General features: G+C 48.0%; 1 protein-coding gene across 3 annotated transcripts in view; it reads right to left on the bottom strand.

Annotated features, from left to right (window-relative positions):
• ZDHHC5 (zinc finger DHHC-type palmitoyltransferase 5) overlaps positions 1–26,069 on the bottom strand; it is a 295,308-nt gene that overhangs the window by 8,324 nt on the left and 260,915 nt on the right. For all 3 annotated transcript variants that reach the window (XM_063958464.1, XM_063958462.1, XM_063958463.1), the window contains exon 11: positions 5,380–5,810. In XM_063958464.1, coding sequence (XP_063814534.1) covers positions 5,380–5,810 — 431 coding nt within the window. The remainder of the gene's footprint in view (positions 1–5,379; positions 5,811–26,069) is intronic.

Raw genomic sequence — 26,069 nt, 5'->3', positions numbered from 1 at the left:
GTTCTCAGAGGCCAAAGTATCGAACTTGTAGAACTTAGCAAACGTGTTCGACCCAGACCAAGTAGCTGCTCAGCAAAGCTGTAAAGCAAAAACACCCCGGTCAGCAGCCCAGGAAGAACCCACTTTACGAGTAGAGTGGGCCTTAACAGATTTTGGACATGGCAAGCCTACCGTAGAATAAGCATGCTGGATAGTAAACCTGATCCAACGAGAAATCGTCTGCTTAGAAGCAGGACACCCAACCTTGTTGGGATCATAGAAAACAAATAAAGCGTCTGACTTCCTGTGACGTGAAGTTCTCTTCACATAAATTTTCAAAGCCCTCACCACATTCAAGGACTTTGAGGTAATCGAGGTGTCAGTAGCAACTGGCACCACAATAGGTTGGTTGATATGAAAAGCTGAAGTACGTTCACTCCTTATCTGCGGAGGAGTAGCATCATCTCTGCCATGACCTTGGTGAACACCCTCGTGCTGTGGAGACACCAAAAGGCAGTGCCTGGAACCGATAGTGACAATCCTGCAGCGCAAATCTGAGATAAGCCAGATCGGAATGTGAAGGTATGCATCCTTGATATTGAGGGATACTAGGAATTCCCTCAACTCCAGAACTGAGATCTCCGCTCTCAGAGACTCCATCTTGAATTTTAATTCCTTTAAGTATGGGTTCAATGACTTTAGGTTTAAAATTGGCCTTAGTGAACCATCCGGTTTCGGTACCACAAACAGGTTTGAGTAATAACCCTTGTGGTATAGATGAGGTGGAACTGGTACAATAACATCTGTTCGGACCAATTTTTGAATGGCTTCCTGTAGGATAGCACTTTCTGTCAGCGAAACTAGTAAGCCTGATTTAAAGAATATGTGAGCTGGGAGTTCCTGAAACTCCAGTCTGTAGCCCTGGGTAACAATGTCTGTCACCCAGGGGGACTAGGCGTGATGACGCAAAGATGTGACTGAAATTTTTTAGTCTCGCTCCCACCTTCCCGATCTCCAGGCTGGGAGATACTTAAGATTTTGAGGAAACAGAACCTGGTTTCTGTTCCTGAGAACCTGTTGGTGCAGGTTTTTTTAATTTTCCCCGACCACCCCTAAACAAGGTGGAAGGGGATTTGTTTTTTAAAAATTTTGCGGTCCAAAAGTACTGCAGTGCGGACGTAGGATAAGATTTCCTAGTCGGTGGAGTTGCTGTGGAAATCCACGCATCCAATGCGTCCCCAAACAGAGCCTGACCTGTGAAGGGTAGGTTCTCCACACTTTTCTTAGATTCTGCATCCGCAGTCCATTGACGTAGCCACAGTCCTCTGCGTGCGGAGACCGCCATGGAAGTACCTCCACCATGAACCCAGCAGAATCCTGTATGTGACGCAAAAACAAATCAATGTCACACCTATCCATAGTATCTAAGTCCTCTAGTAATGTGCCTGACCACTTTACTATGGCTTTAGAAATCCACGCACAAGCAATAGTGGGCTTAAAGCCACTCCTGTAGCAGTGTATAGAGATTTGAGCGTAGTCTCAATCTTGTGGTCAGCCGACTCCTTGGTTGAACCAGGAACAGGTAAAACCACCTTTTTAGACAACCTAGATACAGAAGCGTCTACTATAGGTGGGTTTTCCCCATTTCTTTCTATCCTCTTCAGGAAAAGGAAAAGCAATGAGAATTCTTTTAGGGATCTGGAATTTTCTCTAGGTTTTCCCAGGATTTTTCAAATAGAGAGCTCAGCTCTTTAGAAGCAGGGAAGGTGAGGGGGGATTTTCCGTAAAATAAGATTCCTCTTCCTGCTCAGGTATCTTCTCAGTAATATGCAAAACATCCCTAATGGCTTCAATCATCAACTGCACCCTCCTAGCAAGGGAAGCATCCCTCCCATGCATATCCCCATCACTGTCCCCTGTATCCGAGTCAGTATCAGCTTGCGTTATTTGGGCAAGTGTACGTTTTTTAGGGTATGTAGGTGGGGTATTTTAGGGAGTAGGAGCTGAATGCTGCAAACCCACTACAGATTTTCTCAAAAACTGCGTCGCTTTCTCATTATATGACATCCTTGATGAAATCTGGGATATCATTCCCTTTAAAGAATCCACCCATGGGGGTTCAGATTCAGAAGGTTGGGAAAGCACATTGCAGTCCTGAGTACATGGGATAGACTCTTCAGGAGAAGATACACACTCTGCAGCACATGATACAGAGCCCTTAGACATGGTAATGTGGATATATACACACACACAGGAAAATGTCAGACAGTTTCCCCCAGAGTACCTTCAGAGAGTCACAGAATATAAGGAGCCAGCCACACAGCGCCCCAGTGAGCAGTTATTATGATAACAGCCTGGCGCAGACTAAATAACCTTAATAGGTTAAATAGTACTTACTACACTATCCCCCCTCCTGTCTATAACGGGTGGTCTTCAGCATGCCGGCGGTCGGGCTCCCGGCGACCAGCATACCGGCGCCGGGAGCCCGAAAGCCGGCATACTGACACTTATTCTCCCTCGTGGGGGTCCACGACACCCCTGGAGGGAGAATAAAATAGTGTGGCGCGCGTGCCCGCAGCGTGGCGAGCCCGCAAGGGGCTCATTTGCGCTCGCCACACTGTCGGTAAGCCGGTCGAGCTCCCGGCGCCGGTATGCTGGTCGCCGGGAGCCCGACCGCCGGCATATCGTAGTGAACCCGTCTATAACACCCTGGTACCGCAGTAACTAGAGTTATGTGGACACTCAGCGCTCCCTGTCAGCGTGTCTCGGCGTTCTGCAGGGAGAAAATGGCGCTGGTGAGTGCTGGATCCGCTCTGAGAAGCCCCGCCCCCTGAAATGGCGCGCGGCTTACCGCATACTAAGATTATACTGGTTTGAAGTCTTCAGTGCTAACAGTGGGATTAGCCCCTGTTAGCTACATTACCAGTGTCAGGGTGATCGCGCTGGTCCAGGACGCCCCTCAACCGCGTCTACATAAATATGTCGCTGAGCCTCCATGGAGCGCAGCCTGACAGAGCTGCGCTCCCACCCTTGAGCCGCCAATCCCGCTGGCGACCCGCTAACCGGGCCACCGGCGCTGAACTCATTACTCTTCCTTTTTCTGGCTCTGCTAAGGGGTGGCGGCCATGTTGCGGGAGTGAACGAGCGCCTTGCGATGAGCACCCTCAGGAGCTCAGTGTCCTGTCAGTGGAGATAGAGAAACATTAACTTCAAGAGATGGTTCCTACTCCCTCTCTAAGTCACACGAAGCAGGAAAACTGTTGCCAGCAGCCTTCCTGTACCTAACAACTCTTAGAAAAACAATAAAACTAGAAAAACTCCTAGGAGTTCCCCTAGCTGTGACCGGCTCCTCCAGGCACATTTTCTAAACTGAGTCTGGTAGGAGGGGCATAGAGGGAGGAGCCAGCCCTATTAAATTCTTAAAGTGCCAGTGGCTCCCAAAGGACCCGTCTATACCCCATGGTACTAATGTGGAACCCAGCATCCTCTAGGACGTATGCGAGAAAATATTAAAAGCTACAACAAATATCCCCAGTGTCAGTAGCAATAGCAGAATCATTACTGACAAATATATAAGGAGTAAATGTCCTCATACACCATTGCTGCAGTCACACCAAACAGCCCCTCACGGCTCGCTCCATGTCCCGTGTGACCCTGCTAGCGTCGGGCGTCTTATCTTACACTTGTATATAGGTGTACCCAAGCGGATATGATGCAGTGACCGCGGCTCTTTTCCACACCAATTTCTTTTATGCTTCATATAGACACTTAGTTGCATACAGATACAGAAGTGTTTCATATCAAATGAATCAGTCCAGTCTCTCCTGGTGCATCAGAGTCACATCACACTGCGACAAAGACGCCCGATACTAGTGGAGTTGCACAGGAATTGGTAGCTCACTTGCACACTTCTGTAATCAATGGAAATACATAATCACACCCATAATGTTTCTATTTCAAATTCATACTCTCCTTCCACATATATGTCCTTACCCACGCTAAGCAGTCTCTAATCTCCTCCCAATCTACAAATCCTCTCCTCCTCTTGGCCATATTCAACTTCCTCATTAAACACTCCTCCCTCTCTGCCATAGATTTTGCCACCTATTTCACTTCCAAGGGTAACAACATCCACAATGACATCGCATCCTTCCATCCTCCTATCAATCCCTTCCACCATGTCTTCCTTCTCCCACACCAGTGAGAATGAAGTTTGTATCTCCTCTCAACTACCACACACTATTTGACCCCTGTGAACCTATTCCCTTCTCTCCTGTTCTCATCTTGCACATCTTTTCAACCTGTCCTGATCATCCAGCACCGTCCCTTCCTCACTCACACACACTAACTTTATCTACCCGTAAAACAGCCTCACTTAGGGGCTAATTCAGGTTGGTTTGTGCGTATGCGCCCGCACTTTCTGCGGGGGTGCAGTAGAAAATGCAATCGCCTCTGCTTGTCAATCAGGCACAGGCGTTGCAGGGCGGGGGGTGGGCAACATCGCTGTGGGGGCGCTGCGGAGCGATCGGGGGTGGAGGCAGAAAAACCGTGGGGGGGATCTCGGCGGAAAATTGCCGTTGCGCTGGAGACTTTACCAATTTCTACAATGAAGAAGAAATTGCGAGGCGATCGCAATTTCTGCTTCATTAAGAGGGGGTTGGGGGGGGGGGGGGGAGGCGGCGGTCAGCATGCTGGGTGGCCCCCAGTATGCTAGGAAAAGGATTGCAAATTCTGCTAATTAGCAGAATTTGCAATCCTTACTGAATTAGGCACCTAATCCAGAATCTCTCTTTCTTCTCAGGTTCACCTCATTCCTCTCTTCCCACTCCCTTCTTGACCCTTTTCAATCTGTTCTCCATCCCTTGCCCTCTATAGAATCCACCCTTACTAAGGACATCTTCTTGGAATTGCAACCATTTTATGCGACACCCAGAATCAGGCCAATAATGTTCTTCCCCAGTCACATAGGATAATCATTTCACACCACAACAGTTTAGGGAAATCAGTCTGTCTGACTGATCATATGACCACAAATACATGCCTCTGTACATATATTACGGATAGTTCCATCAAGAAACACTGGATATTCTTCATCGGGTGTAGTACGGTTTGCCGGCGGTCGGGCTCCCGGCTACCAGCATACCGGCGCCGGGAGCCCGAACGCCGGCTTACCGACAGTGTGGCAAGCGCAAATGAGCCCCTTGCGGGCTCGCTGCGCTCGCCACGCTGCGGGCACGGTGGCGCGCCACACTATTTTATTCTCCCTCCAGGGGGGTCGTGGACCCTCACGAGGGAAAATAAGTGTCGGTATGCCGGCTGTCGGGATCCCGGCGCCGGTATACTGTGCTCCGGGATCCCGACAGCCGGCAAACTGAAGACCACCCTCTTCATCATACTCACTTTAGTGTCAGCAAGGGTAGAGCTGCTACATCTGTATCTGCAACACGATGATGACTGATTCGAGGCTTGCCATAGCGAGGAGCAATTGGGGGAGGACAGGCTGGTCGGAGGCGTTCCCGAGCTGAGAGATAGGGTGAAGAGTATCCAGCAGTTTCAGGCTCCGTCTCATCAGAAGGGCTTAGCAGACTCTGGTATGATAGACTTCCATTCTGTGTCTGGTTTAGACTTTTGTATGACGTAGACGTTGTTCCTTCAGAGGGAAGGGAGGGGAGTGGTGCAGAAGTTCCTGTGGCAGAGCGCAAACTGGATGAGCGAGCCGGTGGTGCGTGGCAGGGATCTGGGTCTAGGCTGGGCTCGGAGCGAGAACTTGGGGGGCGGGACAGGTCAGATGTTGGCATGGGAGAGTCCTGGAGACTGTCTACACGGGGCAGCTGTTTCAAAAGACAAAGCATAAAACGTGAAGCTATTATGGACATAATAGGTGTACAAAAAATAGCCATAGGGGCTTATTTACCAAAACAGTGCAATGTGCGCAAATGTTCTGCAGCTCATAAAAAAATTAATACAATCGGTCATTACTTTTTAAGCGCAGTTCCGGAATGAGAAACATACATAATATTGGAGAGCACTCACTGAAAGCACTGGCCAGCAAATTATATATACAGATATAAAGAGTGACAATATAAATGCTGCCCAAAAACCATACACAGGACATGAATCTCAAGAGTAAGTCATTATGTGCAAGTAGGAAATCTCATCACCTAACCAGAACGCTATTATTCACCAACTGGAGCGGATTTTCAAACTATGGGATATTGATCAAAGATTGGAGAGAGGTAAAGTGGGAAGAGATAAAGTACCACCAATCAGCTGACAGGTTGGTATTCTCTCTCTACTTTACCTCTTTCCAAGGTTTGATACAGCTCTCCCTGTATTTCCTTTGGCAAAGGCTCCTGTAGGACTGCAGAACTATGCAGCAGAAACTTGATCCCCATTTGGCCTTACATGTAACCAACAAGATCACAGACAGGCTTTTGTACAGATGTAGCCACCTTTATCTTGACCGATTCTCCGCCTAGACGGACATTTAGTCACGCTAAGGCGATAGCGGAGTTTAATCACAGGCAGGCGCATTGAGGCGATTCTAGATACTCAGCATGCATTACACATCTCCACCACTGGGTGGCTAATGCTCCACTAATCCAGTACTTTCGAATGTACAGTATAGCGGCGGATTGATCTACAGCTCTGGCAATTGGTCAGTGATGACTGTAATGTTAATACTGTAGGCGTAACGGGAGGCGGTGGAAAAAGATGGTGACCTACTGTATGTGTATGGAGACGCAACTAATTGTGTAAAAGGAAGAATGTACAGTACAATGTATAAACACCGTGCTTTTAAAATACATGTATAGTACATGAGCGTCTGAGTTCCCTAAGGCATAATGGGAATGGTGGGCTAGCGGGAGGCAGTGGAAAATACAGTGCTTTACAAATGCGAGCGTCCGAGTCCCCTAAGGCATAAACCAACACCAATGGGGAGGGTGCCGGGCGCTGTTTGCTGTACTTTTACACATGAAATTGTAAATCTCTCATGAGGCTCCCACCTCCCACGCTGGGGGTCCAGGGTTCGTGTCCTGATGTGCCTTTTTCCCCCCCTTTTTTTTATTGTAATGTGTGCATACTGTATTATTTTAATTTTATTGTAAGACAGTCAATGGAAGGGTGCACACAAGTTTCACATGAATCAGAGTAAATCTGCAGGAGCGATTCTTTACGCTAAATAAGTAGAAATGAGTGTATTCTGACGCAACTAACTGAGCAAAACGGTACTGTAGATCTTCGGCATTTGTGTATTGCACAGGACCTGAGTTCCCTCCCTGTCTACTGCATGATCTGTGCAGGCTCCCAGGGGGGAAGGGTGATGGGGGAAGGGTGATAAGGGTAGGGGGAGACTATGGAAAATACCGTGCCTTTGAAATGCAATTACATGAGCGTCCGAGTCCCCTACGGCATAAACCAACACCAATGGGAAGGAAGTGCCAACCTTTTTTTTTTTTTATGTGTTCCCGTGACATTCACTTTAATATTTTTTTTTTTCTCTCTAATACATCCAATGGAAGGGATGCACACAAGTTTCACATAAATCAGAGTAGATCTCCAGGAGCGATTCTTTATGCTAAATGCAACTACACAGCGGTAATGAGTAGAAATGACTTCTATTAGGGTACTAATTAGCACAAACAGCTTGTAACGTACAGCGGCAAGTTTAATCTTTCTATGTATACTGGAGAGAGATAAAAGCTCTTCTGTAAGTTCCTGGATGCCAAATCACCATCCTTAGTAACTCTGTACAGTATATTCTATTAGGGTACTAATTAGCTGTTCATGCTAATTAGTACCCTAATATAAAATACTATACAGAGATACTAAGGACGGTGATTTGGCAACCAGGAACTTATGGAGGAGCTTTTATCTCTCTCCAATATACATAGAAAGCTTAAACTTGCCACTGTACGTTACAAGCTGTTCGTGCTAATTAGTACACTAGAAGAACATACTGTACAGAGATACTAAGGACGGTGATTTGGCATCCAGGAACTTAGGGAGGAGCTTTTATCTCTCTCCATTGCAATCTTTCTAAGTATAACGGAGAGAGATAAAAGCTCCTCCCGAAGTTCCTGGATGCCAAATCACTGTTCTTAGCATCTCTGTACAGTATGTTCTACTAGTGTACTAATTAGCACGAACAGCTTGTAACGTACAGTGGCAAGTTTAATCTTTCTATACATAATATAGAGAGATAAAAGCTCCTCCCTAAGTTCCTGGATGCCAAACCACCGTCCTTAGTATCTCTGTACAGTATTTTCTATTAGGGTACTAATTAGCTGTTTGTGCTAATTAGTACCCTGATAGAAAATACTATACAGAGATACTAAGGACGGTGATTTGGCAACCAGGAACTTATGGAGGAGCTTTTATCTCTCTCCAATATACATAGAAAGATTAAACTTGCCACTGTACGTTACAAGCTGTTCGTGCTAATTAGTACACTAGAAGAACATACTGTACAGAGATACTAAGGACGGTGATTTGGCATCCAGGAACTTAGGGGGGAGCTTTTATCTCTCTCCATTATACATAGAAAGATTAAACTTGCCACTGTACGTTACAAGCTGTTCGTGCTAATTAGTACACTAGTAGAACATAGAGTACAGAGAAACTAAGGACGGTTATGTGGCATCCAGGAAATTAGGGAGGAGCTTTTATCTCACTCCATTATACTTAGAAAGATTACAATGGAGAGAGATTAAAGCTCCTCCCTAAATTCTTGGATGCCAAATCACTGTACTTAGTATCTCTGTACAGTATGTTCTACTAGTGTACTAATTAGCACGAACAGCTTGTAACGTACAGTGGCAAGTGTAATTTTTTTAAGTATAATGGAGAGAGATAAAAACTCCTCCCTAAGTTCCTGGATGTCAAATTACCATGCTTAGCATTTCTGTACAGTATTTCCTATCTAGCCAGTAACCCTGCATCATGTGCAAGCTAGGCGGACAACTGGAGGGAATCCAATACACGGTTGCTTCCCGTTTACCTTTCCAGTGTCACAAACTAGTGGTTGGTCTGCCCCGAAAGCAAAGAGTCTCCTCTTTTGTATGGTACCAGTCCTGAGTCTCTGGGACACCCAGAACCAGAGATATCAGTACGCAAAGTGGACCCATTTTCCCATAGACTATAGTGGGCCCGTTAATTCAGACCCATCATGGGTTCGGACGCTTGCCATGAGCCTTGTGGGGGTCACAGAAACTTGGGGTTTGTACCCTCCGGTAGCTAATTGTCACCCCTTCCATAACAACCTATCGATGAAGTCTCCCACGCTGAAAAACTTATGCCATCTCTCACTCCATATCCGAGCGCTGCCTGCCACAAGGTGGGGGTTCAGGGGTAGTGGCCATTTTGCCAGTGTGCTATGCGATCGAGTCCGGTGTACCGTAATATGCAGACCTCGCTTATCTCTATCGCCCCTGTGTATTTTAGCTAGGGGATTGTGACGCTCCTTCAGCATTGCCCCATAGCCTGTAAAATCTGGACTGTTACTAGCTCCGTAGCCTAGGGCCTCCGTGGGGCAAGGAGTCATAGGTGGTAGCCATTTCTATTGAGTCTGCCCTGCTACAGAATTGTATGTGTACTGTACGGTGCATAGAAACTTAACAGTAGAACCGCTCCTGCAGCTTTGCCCTGGTTTATGTGAATAAAAAAAATTATAAAGTGTCTGGAAAAAACTAACATGCATTCGTACTTTAAGAATCAAACACAGGACTCTGAGTATAGGAAGCGGAACACTTCACCACTTCGCCGCAGACAGATAAATAAATCCATTGGTTTTGATTATGCTGTAATGGCTACGGGATTAGGACGCTAACATACTGTACAATATTCCTAATATCATTAGGCAATAATGAACTTCTAACACGTCCATTTGCGTCAGTGTACACTACTGGGTTTATGTTGCTTTGTCTGTGGGATTCAGCGTAACGAGACGCACTAGTAAAGTAGTCCTTATTATACAGTATACAGTATTTCAGTATTGTATTTTACGGGAGCCCACACGCATGCGCAGTGGGGATTGTAAAAAGCGACATCTGGTGGATGATCGCAGGTATTACACATAAAGGTAACGCCAAACGTCTGTCTCCGTGCGATTAGATAGCCTCTCTGTGACTAGGCGTGCCTCCCTACGCCCCAGTACGCTGCATATGCTCGATCGGGACAAACGCCTCAGCCACTCAAGATAAAGGTGGCTACATCTGTATGTTCACTGCTAATCGTTTGGATAATTAATTTCAACAGCAGTTTGTAGCATGTAAAATTGACAAGGATTTTCATTGCCTTATTATTACTCCACCTTCGAATGGGCCTCTATATAGTCAAGTTATAAAGTAATAATAATAAAACTATTCTCTAGTCCAAAAAGAGGATTCTGGTACTTACCGATAAATCCATTTCTCTGAATCCACTCTGGGACACTGGAGATCTTAGACAGCTCGGATGTGAAGGTTGTGGACCAGAGGTAGCACAATGTAAAATAAAAAATTATGCATCGCTGGCTCCTCCCACTTCACGCCCCCCAACCCTCCAGTTTGAAAAATTGACGGGGAAAAGAGGAAACATGAAAAAAGGAGATTTATGGTAAGAACTTACCTTTGTTAAATCTCTTTCTGCGAGGTAAGTTCTTACCATAAATCTCATTTTCTGCAGGGGGTACACTGGGAAGCCACAAGGATAACATCGGGGACTTCCTAAAACAGTTCCTCATGGGAGGGGACACACTGTAGCGGGCACAAGAACCCAGCGTCCAAAGGAGGCATCCTTGGAGGCGGAGGTATCGAAGGCATAGAACCTTATGAACGTGTTCACTGAGGACCACGTAGTTGCCTTGCACAATTGTTCAAGGGTCGTACCACGGTGGGCCGCCCAAGAAGGTCCAACAGACCGAGTAGAATGGGCTTTGATGGTAGCAGGAGCTGGAAGACCAGCCTGTACATAAGCATGTGCCATCACCATTCTAATCCATCTGGTCAAGGTTTGCTTATTAGCAGGCCAGCCACGTTTGTGAAAACCAAAAACGACAAAGACGGAATCAGATCTCCTAAGAGAAGCTGTTCTCTTCACATAAATACGGAGAGCCCGTACCACATCCAAAGACCGCTCTTTGGAGGATAAACCTGGAGAGGTAAATGCCAGAACCACAATTTCCTAGTTAAGGTGGAAAGACGACACCACCTTAGGCAAATATCCAGGATGAGTTCTAAGAACTGCTCGGTCACGGTGAAAAATCAGAAAGGGTGACCTACAGGACAAGGCTGAAACCCGTCTAGCAGAGGCAATAGCCAGCAAGAACAACACCTTAAGAGTAAGCCACCTTAAGAGTAAGTTGAGCAGACTCAAGAGGTTCAAATGGAGAATCTTGTAAGACGTCCAGAACAACCGACAAATCCCAAGGAGCCACAGGCGGGACATAGGGAGGTTGAATCCGTAAAACACCCTAAGTGAATGTAGGAACATCAGGCAGAGTTGCAATTTTTTGCCTGAAACCATATCGACAAGACAGAAATATGAACCTTGAGGGATGCCAGACGAAGTTCAGGCCCTGTTGCAGGAAAGTCAAAAGCTTGGCAGTACTGAACTTGTATGTGTCATAATGGTTAGTCGCACACCAGGCGTAGTAAGAATTCGAGACCCTATAATAAATGCGAGCAGAGGCCGGTTTACGGGCCTTCAATATAGTTTGAACGACCGCCTCAGAAAAACCTTTGGCCCTCAGTACGGAAGCTTCAAGAGACACGCCGTCAAAGCCAGCCGGGCCAAATCCTGGTAGACACAAGGGCCCTGAACAAGGATGTCTGGGCGTTGCGGAAGTAGAAGAGGGTGCTCTATCGAGAGACCCTGCAGGTCTGAGAACCAATGCCGTCTGGGCCACGCTGGAGCGATTAGAAGTAGTATTCCTCCTTCTTGCTTGAACTTCCTTATCACTCTGGGCAGAAGTGACACCGGAGGGACTAGGAACAGCGTGGAGTAGTACCCTCTGTCTTTCTGAGCCAGAGGGACGTTTCTTGAAAGAGATGGTGTATCCGTGAGCGACGACTTCCCTTACCCAGGCGTCCGAAGTGGTCTCTAACCACGCCTGAGCAAACCGTAGAAGTCGGCCTCCCACCCTGGAATCCCCCAGAGGGAGGCCCACCCCCTCATGCAGCAGACTTGTCTGTTTTGGAAGCAGACTGACGGGTAGCCCAGGCACGTTTAGGTTTGAGCTTAGAGGTTTTGGAAGTGCGAGCCTGTTTCATGTACGCCTGACCCTTTGCTTTACCTGGAGGTCGAAAGGAATGAAAGGAAGTACTCTTAGCCTTCGGACCCGAAGGAGAAGTACTAGGCAGACATGCAGTCTTAGCTGATGCCAAGTCAGCAACAATCATGTTGAGATCTTCCCCAAAAACAATGTTTCCCTTAAAAGGGATCACCTCCAAGGTCTTTTTAGGGTCCAGATCTACAGACCAGGACCGCAACCAGAGAATTCTGCGAGACAGAATGGATGTAGTAGACGCCTTGGTCGCCAGGACACCTGCATCAGATGCCGCCTCCTGAATATAAGAGGCTGTAATAACATATGAAAGACATTGTCTAGCATTATTAGGAAAATCCGACGGTAATTCGGCTTCAACTTCCTGAACCCAGGCTTCAATAGCTTTTGCCACCCAAGAAGCCGCAATAGTGGGCCTATGCACAGCTCCAGCAAGAGTGTGAATGGACTTTAAGCAACCCTCCACATGCTTATCCGTTGGATCCTTCAGCGAGGAGACGGTAGTGACAGGCAGAGCAGAGGAGACCACCAGACGCGAGACTTGTGAAACCACCGGCGGAGGAGTTTCCCAATTTTTACTTAACTCTGCAGCGAGAGGATAACGAGCTAGCACCTTTTTAGACAGGGAAAATTTATTTCCTGGATTTACCCAGGATTCCTGACTAATGTCAACCAAGTGGTCAGAATGAGGTAAAACTAATTTAGTAAGATTCTGACGTTTAAGCTTATCTGGTTACTTAGAGTTAGCTGGAGGCTCTTTGTCATCATCGATTTGAAGAATCAGCCTGATAGCCTCCAAGAAGTCAGGAACATCCACTTGTGTCACAGATTCCCCATCAGAAGCATATCTTGGCAGCTGATGGTTGGTCCAAGAGGCCATTAGGTCTATCTGCGGTAGACCCCACCTTCTTATTACTGCCTCATATACCTGTGGGTGTAGACCCCACCCACTCCCTGGATGCATATCTTGGTGACTGAGATAGTCTGTTTCCCAATTGTCCAATCCTGGAATGAAGACTGGTGGCGTGGTTCTGGGATACGTGGTAGGCAGAAATTAACATTTTCCCGCTGTTGCCTGTGAAATCCATTTGTCTAATTCTGGGCCAAATAAGGTTTCCCCTTCAAAGGGGATCACCTCCACTGCCTTCTTGGAATCTGAGTGCACTTGCCATTCTCTGAGCCACAAAATTTTTCTGTACGAAATAGCTGAAGCCGAGATGCGTGACGCTAACCTGCTAGCATCCTCCTGGATATGCTAATTTGACCAGCCCATGCTACAATAGCCTTATTTACCGAAGCACTGATAATCGTAGGTCTGTGTGATGCTCCTGCCGCCACAAAAAGGAGGATTTTGGTACTTACCGATAAATCCCTTTTTCGGAAGCCATAGGGGACCACTGGCACAACTTCAAGACCATGGGGGTTGATGATGGTGGCTTACAGGGAGCTGGCACTTTAAATAATCCAAGAAGTGAAACAGGCTCCACCCCCTCTATCCCCCAGTTATGAATTAGCTGAGGGGAGATGGGAACAAAAGAACAGAACTGTACAAGGGAAGAGAGCACATAACAATCAAACAGAACAGAACAACAATAAAGGCAAGGCCAGTGTCCACTATGGCTTCCGAAAAAGGGATTTATCAGTAAGTACCAAAATCCTCCTTTTTCTGTCAGCGACTAGGGGAAACTGGGACAACTTCAAGACCGTGGGGACATCCCAAAAGTTTCCCCCCTGAGCGGGAGATCACTGAGGAACTTGCAAAACAAGACAGCCAAACCGTTAAGATAAAGCCACAAAAGTATCAAACTTGTAGAACTTGGCAAACGTATGAATACTGGACCAAGTGGCTGCTCTACAGAGTTGAGACGTGGTAGCCCCCCTACTAGCGGCCCAGGAAGACCCTACTGAGCGTGTAGAGTGGGCCGCAATGGATAATGGAGGTCGCCTAGATTGGTGTAGATAGGCTTGACGAATAGTCAACCGAATCCAGCGGGCCAAGGTCTGCTTAGTAGCAGGCCACCCTCGCTGAGGAAGATCATAAAGCACGAATAAAGCATCAGTCTTTCGGAACAGTGCTGTCCATTCCACATAGATCTTCAACGTTCTCACTACATCCAGAGGAGAAGGTGTCCCAGAGTCCTCCTGCAAGGACGGTACCACAATCGGCTGATTGATATGAAAAGCAGACACGACCTTGGGAAGAAAGGAAACGTGTTCACAACTCAGCCCTATAAGGATGAAAAATCAAGTACACTTGACAAGGCATTTAATTCAGATACCCTCCGGGCTGAAGATATGGCTAATAGATAATCAGTCACCCAAGTAAGATAGTTAACATCTGTGTCTTCCAAGGGTTCAAAACAGGGTGACTGCAGATAATCCAGCACCAGATTCAAGTCCCAAGGAGCTGTAGGAAATGAGGATTGTACCCGAAGGACCCCTTGTAGGAAAGTTTGAACATCTGGTAGGCGCGCCAGGCGTCTCTGAAAGAAAATCGATAAGGCAGATACCTGTACTTTCAGGGATCCTAGATGAAGTCCGAAATCTAAACCTGCCTGATGAAAGAGCAAGAACCGTGAGAGACGTAAAATAGGATTTTAGTACCTACCGGTAAATCCTTTTCTCCTAGTCCGTAGAGGATGCTGGGTACTCCAAAAGGACCATGGGGTATAGAGGGATCCGCAGGAACTTGGGCACACTGAAAAGACTTTTGACTAGGTGTGAACTGGCTCCTCCCTCTATGCCCCTCCTCCAGACCTCAGTTATAGGAACTGTGCCCAGGAGAGAGGGACATTTCGAGGAAAATATTTTTGTTCAAACTAAGGGCTAGAACATACCAGCCCACACCACAACATACCGTACAACCGGAGTAACAGTAAACCAGGTAACAGTATGAATTTAACTACAGCAATAAGCTAAACAAAAATACACAACCTGTGTGTAAACCAATGCAACTAATAAGAATACACTGCAAGTAACCGTCCGCACTGGGATGGGCGCCCAGCATCCTCTACGCCTACGGACTAGGAGAAAAGGATTTACCGGTAGGTACTAAAAATAAGATTTTACACCTACCGGTAAATCTTTTTCTCCTAGTCCGTAGAGGATGCTGGGGAATCCGTAAGGACCATGGGGTATAGACGGGCTCTGCAGGAGACATGGGCACTATAAAGAAACTTTAGAATGGGTGTGCACTTGCTCCTCCCTCTATGCCCCTCCTCCAGACCTCTGTGCCCAGAGGAGACGTACAGTATGAGGAAAGGATTTTAGTTAACCCAAGGGCAAGATTCATACCAGCCCACACCATCCACACCGTATAACCAGGAATATACGCAACCAGTTAACAGTATGAACATACAGTATCAGTCAACGACTGATTTCAACTGTAACATAACCCTTATGTAAACAATAACTATATACAAGCCTTGCAGAAAAGAGTCCGCACTTGGATGCCCAGCATCCTCTACGGACAAGGAGAAAAATATTTACCGGTAGGTTTAAAATCTTATTTTCTCGTACGTCCTAGAGGATGCTGGGGACTCCGTAAGGACCATGGGGTTTATACCAAAGCTCCAGACCGGGCGGGAGAGTGCGGACGACTCAGCAGCACCGACTGAGCAAACGCAAGGTCCTCATCAGCCAGGGTATCAAACTTATAGAACTTTGCAAAAGTGTTTGAATCCGACCAGGTAGCTGCTCGGCAAAGCTGTAAAGCCGAGACGCCTCGAGCAGCCGCCCAAGAAGAGCCCACCTTCCTAGTGGAATGGGCCTTTACCGAATTTGGCAACGGCAATCCAGCCGTAGAATGCGCCTGCTGAATTGTGTTACAGATCCAGCGAGCAATAGTCTGCTTTGAAGTGGGAGCGCCAAGTTTGTTGGCTGCATACAGGACAAACCGTGCCTCTTCGAATTCCACTTTGTAGCCTTGGGACACAATTTCCAGCGCCCAAGGATCCACGTCTGACAGAACCCAGACCTGGCTGAAGATTCGAAGCCGTGCCCCCACCGGTGCGGACTCCCTCAGTGGAGCCCCAGCGTCATGCTGTGGATTTAGTGGAAGCCGGGGAGGACTTCTGCTCCTGGGAACTAGCCGTAGCAGACGTTCTTTTCCCTCTACCCTTACCTCTGGCGAGGAAGGATGAGCCCCGACCTCTTCTGGACTTATGCGACCGAACGGACTGCATCTGAAATTGTGGAGTTTTCTTTTGCTGAGGGGGAACAAAAGGCAAAAAGGTAGATTTACCCGCGCTAGCTGTGGAAACCAGGTCCGCGAGACCGTCCCCAAATAAAACCTCACCCGTGTAAGGTAAAACCTCCATATGCCTCTTTGAGTCGGCATCACCTGTCCATTGGCGGGTCCACAGGGCTCGCCTAGCTGAAATCGCCATGGCGTTGGCTCTCGAACCTAGCAGCCCAACGTCTCTCTGAGCGTCTCTCATATATAAGACTGCATCTTTAATGTGACCTAAGATCAATAAAATGGTATCCCTATCTAGGGTATCCATGTCAGCTGACAAGGTATCTGTCCAAGCTGCAACTGCACTACATACCCATGCCGATGCTATTGCCGGCCTGAGTAAAGCACCCTTATGTGTATATATAGATTTAAGGTAGTTTCCTGTTTGTGATCAGCAGGATCCATGAGGGCTGCAGTGTCAGGAGACGGTAGCGCCACCTTTTTGGACAAACGCGTTAAATGCTTGTCCACCCTGGGCGAGGACTCCCATCGTACCCTGTCCCGTGCAGGAAAAGGATACGCCATAAGAATCCTCTTTGGAATCTGCAGATTTTATCCGGAGTTTCCCAAGCTTTTTCGAATAACTCGTTTAGCTCATGAGATGGGGGAAAGGTTACCTCAGGTTTCTTTTCCTTAAACATGTGCACCCTCATGTCGGGGACAGAGGGGTCATCTGTGATATGCAAAACATCTTTTATTGCAATAATCATATAATGAATACTTTTGGCCACCCTTGCATCATCGTAGTCGACACTGGAGTCAGAATCCGGGTTGTATCAGTGTCTGCTATTTGGGATAGAGGACGTTTTTGGGACCCTGAAGAGCCCTGTGACACAGCTAAAGCCATGGAGTGACTCCCTGCTTTTTCCCTGGACTCTGCTTTGTCCATCCTTTTATGTAATAAAGTCACATTTGCATTTAACACATTCCACATGTCCAACCAATCAGGTGTCGGCGTTGCCGACGGAGACACCACAATCATCTGCTCCACCTCCTCCTTAGATGAGCCTTCCGCTTCAGACATGCCGACACACTCGTACCGACACCCCCACACACACAGGGATATATTTTTATGGAGACAGTTCCCCAATAAGGCCCTTTGGAGAGAGAGAGTATGCCAGCACACACCAAGCACCAACTCACTCTGGAAAATAAAATTCCCAGATAAATAGTGCTTTTGTATATAATTATCTGTATATAATACACTCACTGCGCCTTACAAATGACCCCCCCCCCCTCTTTTCTGCCCTGCGTCACTGTGTTCAGCCGGGGAGAGTCCGGGGAGCCAGCTTCTCTGCAGTGCTCTGTGAAGAAAATGGCGCTGGTTAGTGCTGTGGGATCAAGCTCCGCCGCCCCGCCCCCGCCGTTCTGGCGACATAGATCTTCAAAGCTCTCACAACATCAAGAGACTTTGGAACTGCCACAGCATCTGTAGCCACAGGTACCACAATAGGTTGGTTAATGTGAAACGAAGAAACCACCTTCGGCAGAAATTGTTGATGAGTCCTCAATTCCGCTCTATCCGAATGGAAGATCAAGTACGGACTCTTGTGAGACAAGGCCGCAACTCTGACACCCGCCTGGCACATGCCAGAGCCAACAGCATGACCACCTTCCAAGTGAGAAACTTTAATTCAACTTTACGCAAAGGCTCAAACCAGGAAGACATAAGAAACTGTAAGACTACGTCAAGATCCCATGGTGCTACCGGGGGCACAAACGGAGGATGGATATGCAGCAATCCCTTCACAAAAGTCTGAACCTCAGGGAGAGCAGCCAACTCCTTCTGAAAGAAGATCGATAAAGCCGAAATCTGCACCTTGATGGAACCCAATTTCAGGCCGGCATCGACTCCTGCCTGCAAAAAATGGAGAAACCGACCCAAGTGAAATTCTTCCGCAGGAGCAGCTTTAGTCTCACACCACGAAACATACTTTCTCCAAATACGGTGATAATGTTTCGCCGTAACTTCCTTCCTCGCCTTAAGGAGAGTGGGAATGACCTCCCTGGGAATACCTTTCCAAGCTAAGATTTGGCGCTAAACTTCCATGCCGTCAAACGCAGCCGCGGTAAGTCTGGAAACAAACACGTATGGTCCCTGCAATAACAGGTCCTCTTTTAGAGGAAGCGGCCAAGGATCTTCCACAAGTAATTCCTGAAGATCTGGATACCAGGCCCTTCTTGGCCAATCTGGAACGACAAGAATCGCTTGCACTCTTACTCGTTGAATGATTCCCAGTACCTTTGGAATGAGAGGAAGCGGAGGGAACACATACACCGACTGAAACACCCACGGAGTTACCAGAGCGTCCACTGCACTGGCTTGGGGGTCCCTTGACCTGGAACAAAACCTCGGAAGCTTCTTGTTGAGGCGAGACGCCATCATGTCGATCAGCGGAGTTCCCCAACGCTTCGTCACTTCTGCAAATACCTCTTGGTGAAGAGCCCACTCTCCCGGATGGAGATCGTGTCTGCTGAGGAAGTCTGCTTCCCAGTTGTCCACTCCCGGAAGGAAGACTGCTGACAGAGCGCTCACGTGCTGTTCCGCCCAGCGAAGGATTCTTGTGGCCTCCGCCATAGCCGCCCTGCTCCTTGTTCCGCCTTGGCGTTTACGTACGCCACCGCTGTTATATTGTCCGACTATATCAGGACAGGACGACCCTGAAGAAGGCTTCTTGCTTGTAGCAGGCCGTTGTAAATGGCTCTTAACTCGAGAAAATTTATGTGGAGACAAGATTCCTGGAGCGACCATTTCCCCTGGAAATTTCTTCCCTGGGTGACTGCGCCCCAGCCTCGGAGACTTGCATCCGTTGTCAACAGGACCCAATCCATAATACCGAATAGTCGCCCTCCTAGGAGGTGAGAACTTTGTAGCCACCACAGGAGAGAAATCCTGGCCCTGGGAGATAGACTTATCTTCCGGTGCATGTGCAGGTGAGACCCGGACCACTTGCTCAGCAGATCCTACTGAAACACCCGGGCATGAAACCTGCCAAACGGAATGGCTTCATACGCAGCAACCATTTACCCCAGAACCCGACTACATTGATGAACCGACACACTTTTCGGCCTCAGAAGTTCCCTGACCATCGTCTGCAATTCCAGAGCTTTGTCTTCCTGAAGAAACACCTTCCGTAAGCCCGTGTCCAGAATCATGCCCAGAAAGGGCAACCGAGTGGTCGGAATCAACTGAGACTTTGGCAGATTTAGCAGCCAACCGTATTGTCGCAGAACGGACAGAGACAAATCCACATTTCTCAGCAACCGTTCCCTGGACCTCGCCTTTATAAGAGATCGTCCAAGTACGGGATAATGGTAACCCCTTGCTTGCGAAGGAAAATCATCATTTCTGCCATGACTTTGGTGAAAATCCTCAGGGCCGTGGAAAGCCGAAACGGCAACGTCTGAAACTGGTAATGAGAATCCTGTAACGCAAACCTGAAGAAAGCTTGATGCGGAGGATATATTGGGACGTGCAAGTAGGCATCCTTTATGTCGACTGACGCCATAAAGTCCCCCCCTTCTAGGCTGGAAATCACAGCTCGAAGAGATTCCATCTTGAACTTGAAAACCTTCAAGTATGGATTGAGGGACTTTAGGTTCAGAATCGGTCTGACCGAACCGTCCGGTTTCGGTACCACAAAGAGGCTCGAGTAGAACCCCTCCCACCGTTGGGACGGGGGAACGGGAACAATGACCTCCCTATCCGGAAGAGACACTGGTAAGGCCGAAATGAAAAACCGGTGAGGGGGCACCTCCTGAAACTCCAGCTTGTATCCCTGAGATACTATATCTAGGACCCAAGGATCCAGGCCTGATTGAATCCAGACCTGACTGAAGATTCGGAGACGGCCCCCCACCGGTCCGGACTCCCCCAGGGAAGCCCCAGCGTCATGCAATGGACTTGGTAGAGGCAGGGGAGGACTTTAGGTCATGGGCGCCTGATACTGCAGGCGACTTTCTTCCCCTTCCTCTACCCTTTGAAGCGAGGAAGGACGAACCCTTTCCACGCTTGTATTTATTGGGACGAAAGGACTGCATCTGCTGATGTGGTGTCTTTTTCTGTTGTGTGGGAACATAAGGAAGAAAAGATGACTTACCCGCCGTCGCAGTAGACACCAGATCAGCCAAGCCGTCACCAAACAAGACATTACCTTTGAAGGGGAGAGCTTCCACAGCTCTCTTGGAGTCGGCATCAGCATTCCATTGATGAATCAACCCTGTGAGTGCCGTTGGTGAAGTGTGTGGGAGCATGGAGCGCAGCGCTACCGCTGCGCTGTACCTTGTTACTGGAGTCTTCTGCCGTCAGTGAAGTCTTCTGTCTTCTGCATACTCACCCGGCTTCTTTCTTCTGGCTTCTGTGAGGGGGGTGACGGCGCGGCTCCGGGAACAAGTAGCTAGGCGCACCAAGTGATCGAACCCTCTGGAGCTAATGGTGTCCAGTAGCCTAAGAAGCAGAGCCCTTAACTAAGTAGAAGTAGGTCTGACCTCTCTCTCCTCAGTCCCTCGATTTTAGGGAGCCTGTAGCCAGCAGGTCTCCCTGAAAATAAAAAACCTAACAAAGTCTTTTCTAGAGAAACTCAGGAGAGCTCCCCTAGTGAGTGTCCAGTCAGTCCTGGGCACAAAGTCTAACTGAGGTCTGGAGGAGGGGCATAGAGGGAGGAGCCAGTTCACACCCAGTCAAAAGTCTTTTCAGTGTGCCCAAGTTCCTGCGGATCCCATCTATACCCCGTGGTCCTTTTGGGAGTCCCCAGCATCCTCTAGGAAGTAAGAGAAATAATCTGATTGAAACCCAATTCGGTCACACCAAGAGATAAAAGAACGCCAGATGCGATAATAATGGGCTGCCATAACAGGTTTTCGAGCAAGCAACATCGTGGGAATCACACATTCCGGAATCCCTTTGCGTTTTAGAATGTCTGCCTCTAGAGTCATCCAGTTAAACATAGTCATGGAAATCTGGACACACGAAGGGCCCTTGTTGGAGTAGATTCGTTGGCAGAGGCCAAGGATCGTACTCTAGCAGAAAGCGCAGGTCTGAAAACCAAGCACTCCGAGGCAAATCTGGTGCTACCAAGATCACCGTGATTGACTCCCGTTTGATTCTCTTGAGAATACAAGACAATAGAGGAAAACGAAGGAAACACGTATATTAGGGCGTACGGCCAAGTCACAGCCAGAGCGTTTACAGCTTCCGCCTGAGGATCCCATGATCTGGAGATGTATTGTGGAAGCTGATGATTGTGACAGGACCCCATGAGTTCCCCTTCGGACACTGCCAGCACTGTGTCAGAGCGTCTAACACCTCTGGGTGAAGTGCCCATTCTCCCGGATGTAGATCCTGACGGCTGAGGTAGTCTGCTTCCCAATTGTCTACTTCTGGAATGAATACTGCTGAGAGGACGACAGCGTTGCGTTCAGCCCACTGGAGAATGCATGTCACCTCTCGCATCGCTTGGCGACTTCCTCCCTGCTTGTTTACGTACGCTACAGCAGTAGCGTTGTCCGACTGAACCTTTACCACTTTGGATAGAACAACTTGGGCAGCTGTCGCACTGTGTGCTGTCAACGCAGTGGAGACCAAGCCGCGGCCACTCGCGCACTGTGCCCCACATAAGGAGGCTCACTCACCCACACTTCCCTGCTGTGTACTGTCAGCACGGCAGTGTAGTGGAGACCTCGCCGCTGCCAGTCATAGCCAGCGGGGAGAGGAGGGAAGGTAATGTGGGGGATGCCGCTGCGCTGGACACGGGTGCCGCACAGTGCCTCACACAAGGAGGCTCGCTCACCCAACCGGAGCCTCAGGATTCGGCTGTCTCGGGAGGAACAGTGCTTCTTAGGTTAAGAGCTGTTCTCCTTGCTGTCTCGGGAGGAACAGTGCTTCTCAAGTTAACCACTGTTCTCCTTGTGCAGCTTGACGCTGCTAGTGCGCAACCCGGACCCCACTTCTCTCATATAAGTGGCGAAGGGTTCCTGAAGCTGAAGGAACTAAGTCCCATGAATAAAAAAAGCTAAATAAACTGAATTAATTTTAAATAAATATAGACTAAGCTGGAGCTCAGTCAGCAGTGACCGGCTCCCGCGGCACAAATTCAAAACTGAGGGATGATGGGGGATAGAGGGGGAGAAGTCTGTTTCACTTCTTGGATTATTTAAAGTGCCATCTCCCTGTAACCACCATCAACCCCCACGGTCTTGATGATGTGCCAGCTCCCCTAGGGGCTGAGAGAAAAATAGATTTTAGTGCCGTATCCAACTTACGATCTGACACATCCTTTGGTATTGGTAAGATTGTCTTCTTTGACAGTCTAGGAGGGGAGGCATCCACAATTGGAGGAACCTCCCACTAAGATATGACACCCTTAGGCAATGGGTAATTAGCGTCTATCTGGCTTCTTCCATACTTTCCCCATTTGATCCTGGAGAGTCTGAGGAATTGGGAAAACAGTTGTTTGCGGTTTCTGAGACTCAGAAAGATCAAAGACTTCAGGTTCCTTAACCTCTTCTTACTTGAAGTTAAGGACCTGTTTAACCGCTTCAATAAGGGATTCTAACCCCCCTAACCTCAGTATCCTCCTCCTGAGGACCGGTATCAACCATCGCCTCTACTGACTCTCACTCCTCTTAATCCTCTATGAGAGCCTCCTCCTCCGACACTTCCTGTAGGAGAGGGAGGGGTCTTTTCAACGCTTTACGCAAGCTATTTTCTACTTGTGCGGGTGGCGTAATTCTAATTAGGAATTCCTTCATAGTTTTGGAAAAGCCCATTCTAAATGTTGCTTGTGGGATTCCGCCATCTCCTTAGAAATATCTGCCAGGGCATGTTCCCATAACCCTGACGGACCGCTGCTACCAGGTTGAGGTTCCATTCCCGAACATGTATCGCACACCCCGGAGCTGCCCACATTAGTGCTCTTTTTACCACATTTTGAACATAGTAGCAAGTTTTTGTGGTCTTGGTTGGTGCTTTAGACATGTTTAAACCACACACTCACACCAATCAGCAGTACTTTCACCCTATTAGATTAAGAGGAGAAAGACCGTAGGGCAATGGGGAGCAATGAAGAATTTGCAGTTTCACAGCTGGACTAGAATTACAATTTAAAGAAAAATAAATAAACCATTTTTTTACTAGCCCGACATGTACAACCCCCACACCGCCAACTGTTGAAACAGCTTAAGTTGTCCGGGTTGAGAAATTATGTTGCTCCTCCTCCGCAGGACCTGTGAGCAGTGTCCCTTGGAAGAAAAAATAGGATTTTAATTACCTACCGGTAAATCCTTTTCTCGTAGTCCGTAGAGAATACTAGGGTCCACATTAGTACCATGGGGTATAGATTGGTCCACTGGGAGCCTTGGGCACTTTAAGAAATCAATAGTGTGCACTGGCTCCTCCCTCTATGCCCCTCCTACCAGACTCAGTCTAGAAACTGTGCCCGAGGAGACGGACATATCCTGAGGAAGGAAGGATGTAACAGATCAGTGGTAAGATTCGAACCAGCACACACAAACAAGAGGAAAGCCATGCTAACCAAACATGAACAGGAACAGCAACAGCTGAACCAACAACAATACTCAACCAAGTAACAGTGCAGGAAACACTAAGCACTGGGCGGGAGCCCAGTATCCTCTACAGACTACGAGAAAAGGATTTACCGGTAGGCAATTAAAATAGGATTTTAATACCTACCGGTAAATCATTTTCTCCTAGTCCGTAGAGGATGATGGGGACTCCAAAAGGATCATGGGGTATAGACGGGATCCGCAGGAGCTTGGGCACACTAAAAAGACTGACTGGGTGTGAACTGGCTCCTCCCTCTATGCCCCTCCTCCAGACCTCAGTTATAGGAACTGTGCCCAGGAGAGACGGACATTTCGAGGAAAGGATTTTGTTAAACTAAGGGCGAGAAACATTACAGCCCACACCACAAACATACCGTACAACTGGAGTAGCATGAAACCAGATAACAGTATGAACTAACCACAGCAACAAGCTGAACATAACTGATACACAAACCACGTGTAACCGAAAATAACCAGTATCAACTCAACTGCAAGGAACAGTCCGCACTGGGATGGGCGCCCAGCATCCTCTACGGACTAGGAGAAAAGGATTTACCGGTAGGTATTAAAATCCTATTTTCTCATACGTCCTAGAGGATGCTGGGGATGCTTCAAGAACCATGGGGTTTATACCAAAGCTCTAGAACGGGCGGGAGAGTGCGGATGACTCTGCAGCACCGATTGACCAAACAAGAGGTCCTCCTCAGCCAGGGTATCCAACGTGAATAACTTTGCAAAGGTGTTTGATCCCGACCAAGTAGCAGCTCGGCAAAGCTGTAATGCAGAGACCCTCGGGCAGCCGCCCAGGATGAGCCCACCTTTCTGGTAGAAAGGGCTTTTATCGATTTCGGTAACAGCAATCCTGCCGTAGAATGAGCCTGCTGAATCGTATTACAGATCCAGCGCGCAATAGTTTGCTTAGAAGCAGGAGCCCCAGTCTTGTTGGAAACCCACAGGACATACAGAGCCTCTGTTTTCCTAAGCTGCGCCGTCCTGGCGACATCTTCAAAGCTCTGACCAAATCGAGAGACTGACTCCGCCAAAGCGTCAGTAGCCACTGGCACCACAATTGGCTGGTTTACATGAAATGATGAAACCACTTTTGGCAGAAATTACTGACGAGTTCTCAACTCCGCTCTATCAGCATGGAAGCTTTTGTGAGACAAAGCCGCCAACTCAGATACCCGCCTTGCGGATGCCAAGGCCAACAACATGACTACTTTCCAAGTAAGGAATTTTAACTCAACCTTACGTAAAGGTTCAAACCAATGAGATTGCAGAAACTGCAATACCACATTAAGATCCCACGGTGCTACTGGGGGCACAAAAGGAGGTTGGATGTGCAGCACACCTTTCACGAAGGTCTGAACTTCTGGAAGGGAGGCCAATTCTTTTTGAAAGAAAATAAGTAAGGCTGAAATTTGTACTTTAATAGAGCGCAACTTAAGGCCCGCATCCACACCTGCTAGCAAAAAATGGAGCAAACGCCCCAACTGAAATTCCTCCGTAGGAGCCTTCTTGGATTCACACCAAGACAAATTTTCTAAAAATATGGTGGTAATGCTTTGCCGTTACTTCCTTTCTAGCCTGAAGCAGAGTGGGAATAACTTCACTGGGAATATCCTTTCTGGCTAGGATCTGGCGTTCAACCGCCATGCTGTCAAACGCAGCCGCGGTAAGTCCTGATATACGCATGAACCTTGTTGTAACAGGTCCTCTCATAGAGGAAGAGGCCAGGGATCTTCTATGAGCAACTCCTGAAGATCTGGATACCAGGCCCTTCTTGGCCAGTCTGGAACAATGAGTACCGCCTGAACCCTTGTTGTTCTTATAATCTTTATCACCTTTGGAATGAGTGGAAGTGGAGGGAACACATAGACCGACGGAAACACCCATGGTGTCACTAGGGCGTCCACCGCTATTGCTTGAGGGTCCCTCGACCTGGAACAATATCTCTGAAGTTTCTTGTTGAGGCGGGACGCCATCATGTCTATTTGAGGAATTCCCCAATGACTTGTCACTTCT

This window comes from Pseudophryne corroboree, chromosome 3, assembly GCF_028390025.1.
Source record: "Pseudophryne corroboree isolate aPseCor3 chromosome 3, aPseCor3.hap2, whole genome shotgun sequence".
Lineage (NCBI taxonomy): Eukaryota > Metazoa > Chordata > Amphibia > Anura > Myobatrachidae > Pseudophryne > Pseudophryne corroboree.
Note: the sequence above shows the minus strand (reverse complement) of the source record. Positions and strands in the feature narration are given on the sequence as shown.